Consider the following 2,635-nt stretch of genomic DNA (forward strand, 5'->3'; position numbering starts at 1 on the left):
TTTGCCTCTGGCAGGTGTGTGTGCACATCTTCATTGAAGAGTCTTTGTATGGAGGAGGAGGAGGAGTCCTGTTCAGCGATGACGTTCTTTTGATATATATGGTGAAAATCAGAAATGCTTCCTCTGATTTGTCACTGATTGTGTTTGATGATTTCCTCTGTTGTGTCTAATAAGGTAACACTGAGTGTCATTGGTAGCTGTGAGTCTCTCATTCTCTCTTTAGGGGGCTGACAGGAGCCAGTTTCTTCAGTGTGTTTGAGGGAGCAGAGGAGAAACTTGTGCTGTGTTTTGAGCTGATGAAATTTTTTTGTTGAGCAGAAAATGATGGAGAGCTGTTTGATACTTATATTTCTGTGCTATATAATACCACTCATCACCTCTGGTAGGTTTATGCTCAAGGGGATTTATCTCAAATCAAACATTTATATGTAATTATGCTGTAATGAATTTATTAAAGCTGTTATTTTCTTCCTGTTCTTCTTTTCAATATTCTTTATTTTCTCTTTCTTTCTCTTGGTGTCTTATTCATCTAGACAGCGTGAATGTGAGGTTGGTTGATGGTCACAGTCGCTGTGCTGGTCGAGTGGAGGTTCTTCACAGAGGTCAGTGGGGAACAGTGTGTGATGACTGGTGGGATTTGGCTGATGCAGCAGTGGTGTGTAGAGAGCTGAACTGTGGAGAACCTGTAGATGCTCTGGGTGATGCTCATTTTGGACCAGGATCAGGACCAGTCTGGATCAATTATATCATGTGTACTGGATCAGAGTCCACACTGAAGAACTGTGGATCAGGAGGATGGGGTAAATATGGCTGTGATCATAGTAAAAATGCTGGAGTCATCTGCTCAGGTGAGCTGTTACAAGTTATGATATGACTGAAATTTGTTCACATTTCATGAACATTATCTGAACTAAACACACACACAAATCTATACTTTCTAAAAACATCTAATAGCACATCTGTTCCATGAGTACTTACAATTATTAATGCACTCCTTCGCAGTTTTCTTTACTGTGTCTCTGCTACATCTATTACTATCATAATTGTTGTTGTTGTTGTTGTTGTTGTTGCTTTTTTTATTAACAAAAACTATTTAAATGATCAATGTTGTTTCAGAAGTAAGACTGGTTGGAGGTTCTCGTTGCTCTGGGAGGTTAGAGATTCTTCATAATCAGACGTGGATGTCAGTGTGTGATGCTGTCTTTGACCAGCAGGATGCAGAGGTTGTGTGTAGAGAGCTGGACTGTGGGGCTCCTGTACAGTTGCTGGGAGCAGCTGCTTTTGACAAAGGAGACGCTCAGATGTGGACACAAGAGATTCAGTGCAGAGGAAATGAGTCTCAGATTCATCTCTGTCCAACATTACCATCAAATGAAAACAACTGTTCACACGACAATTGTGTTGGACTGGTGTGTACAGGTTGGAATTCATTTTCTTTGAGTAAAAACATTTTTATTTTTTACTTTTGTGTGTCTGTGTTACTGCCCAATCTTAATAGTTATTTCCCTCTGTCCTCTATTTCCTATACATCTGCCATTCTCTCTGTTCATTATATAGACCGTGTGAATGTGAGGTTGGTTGGTGGTCACAGTCGCTGTGCTGGTAGAGTGGAGGTTCTTCACAGAGGTCAGTGGGGAACAGTGTGTGATGATTTATGGGATATGGCTGATGCTGCAGTGGTGTGTAGAGAGCTGGACTGTGGAGAACCTGTAGATGCTCTGGGTGCTGCTCATTTTGGATCAGGATCAGGACAGGTCTGGATTAGTTATGTCATGTGTACTGGATCAGAGTTCACACTGAAGAACTGTGGGTCAGAAGGATGGGGTAAACATAACTGTAATCATACTAAAGATGCTGGAGTCATCTGCACAGGTAAACTACTTCCAACTGGTCCATAGTGATTAGTCGCTTGCCTTAAACCCCTTATTAATAGATTATTTTTTTTATTAGTTTTGTTTTTACTTTAATAAATGGTGCTTAATGGTTGACCATCAATTTCAATATTTATATGATAAAAAAAATGTACCACTATTTTTTATGTGATAATGTCAAGATCTAAAATAAACATTATACATAACGTGCATGTAATATTTGTTAACACATTATAATGAGGTTAAACTTTAAGTTTTATGAACTAACAAGTTTACAGCATTTATTAATCTAATTTTGTTAATTAGTTTATCTCATTTCTACACTTAAAAAGATTAAAGCAGCATTTTCTTGTAAAATGTTCTGTAATCTTTTTGTTTACAACATTTTTAACATCAATTTGTATAGATTAACATTAATACATCATGATGAACAACTGAGTTAAAAATGATTAGTACATTTAACATTAATCTAGATCAATGAATGATTTCAAATAATTGTGTACTGTTGATTGTGTTCATGATACTGAATGCATTAATTAATGTTAACAGATTAACCCTTACTGTAAAGTGTTACCAATGTTTATTTTTCTTTAATTATTCAGGAGTCCAGCTGGTTGGAGGTTCTCACTGCTCTGGGAGGTTAGAGATCCTTCATAATCAGATGTGGATGTCAGTGTGTGACGCTGTCTTTGACCAGCAGGATGCAGAGGTTGTGTGTAGAGAGCTGGACTGTGGGGCTCCTGTACAGGTGCTGGGAGCAGCTG

The 2,635-nt window shown here is 38.2% G+C and overlaps 2 protein-coding genes across 2 annotated transcripts; both read left to right on the forward strand.

Annotated features, from left to right (window-relative positions):
• Positions 1 to 276: 276 nt before the first annotated feature.
• Positions 277 to 1,199, forward strand: LOC113085616 (scavenger receptor cysteine-rich type 1 protein M130-like; the record flags this gene model as incomplete). Its single annotated transcript, XM_026255216.1, has 3 exons — positions 277 to 382; positions 534 to 848; positions 1,117 to 1,199. Coding segments are annotated over exons 1-3 (459 nt in total), but the record flags the coding sequence as incomplete, so codon positions are not given.
• Positions 1,200 to 1,281: 82 nt separating this feature from the next.
• LOC113085617 (scavenger receptor cysteine-rich type 1 protein M130-like) lies at positions 1,282 to 1,917 on the forward strand. Its single transcript, XM_026255217.1, has 2 exons — positions 1,282 to 1,419; positions 1,558 to 1,917. Exons 1-2 carry the CDS (start codon positions 1,302 to 1,304, stop codon positions 1,896 to 1,898), a joined length of 459 nt encoding a protein of 152 aa, XP_026111002.1. The 5' UTR covers positions 1,282 to 1,301; the 3' UTR covers positions 1,899 to 1,917.
• The last annotated feature ends 718 nt before the right edge of the window (positions 1,918 to 2,635 follow it).

The sequence above is a fragment of the Carassius auratus genome, unplaced genomic scaffold, assembly GCF_003368295.1.
Source record: "Carassius auratus strain Wakin unplaced genomic scaffold, ASM336829v1 scaf_tig00042057, whole genome shotgun sequence".
NCBI lineage: Eukaryota > Metazoa > Chordata > Actinopteri > Cypriniformes > Cyprinidae > Carassius > Carassius auratus.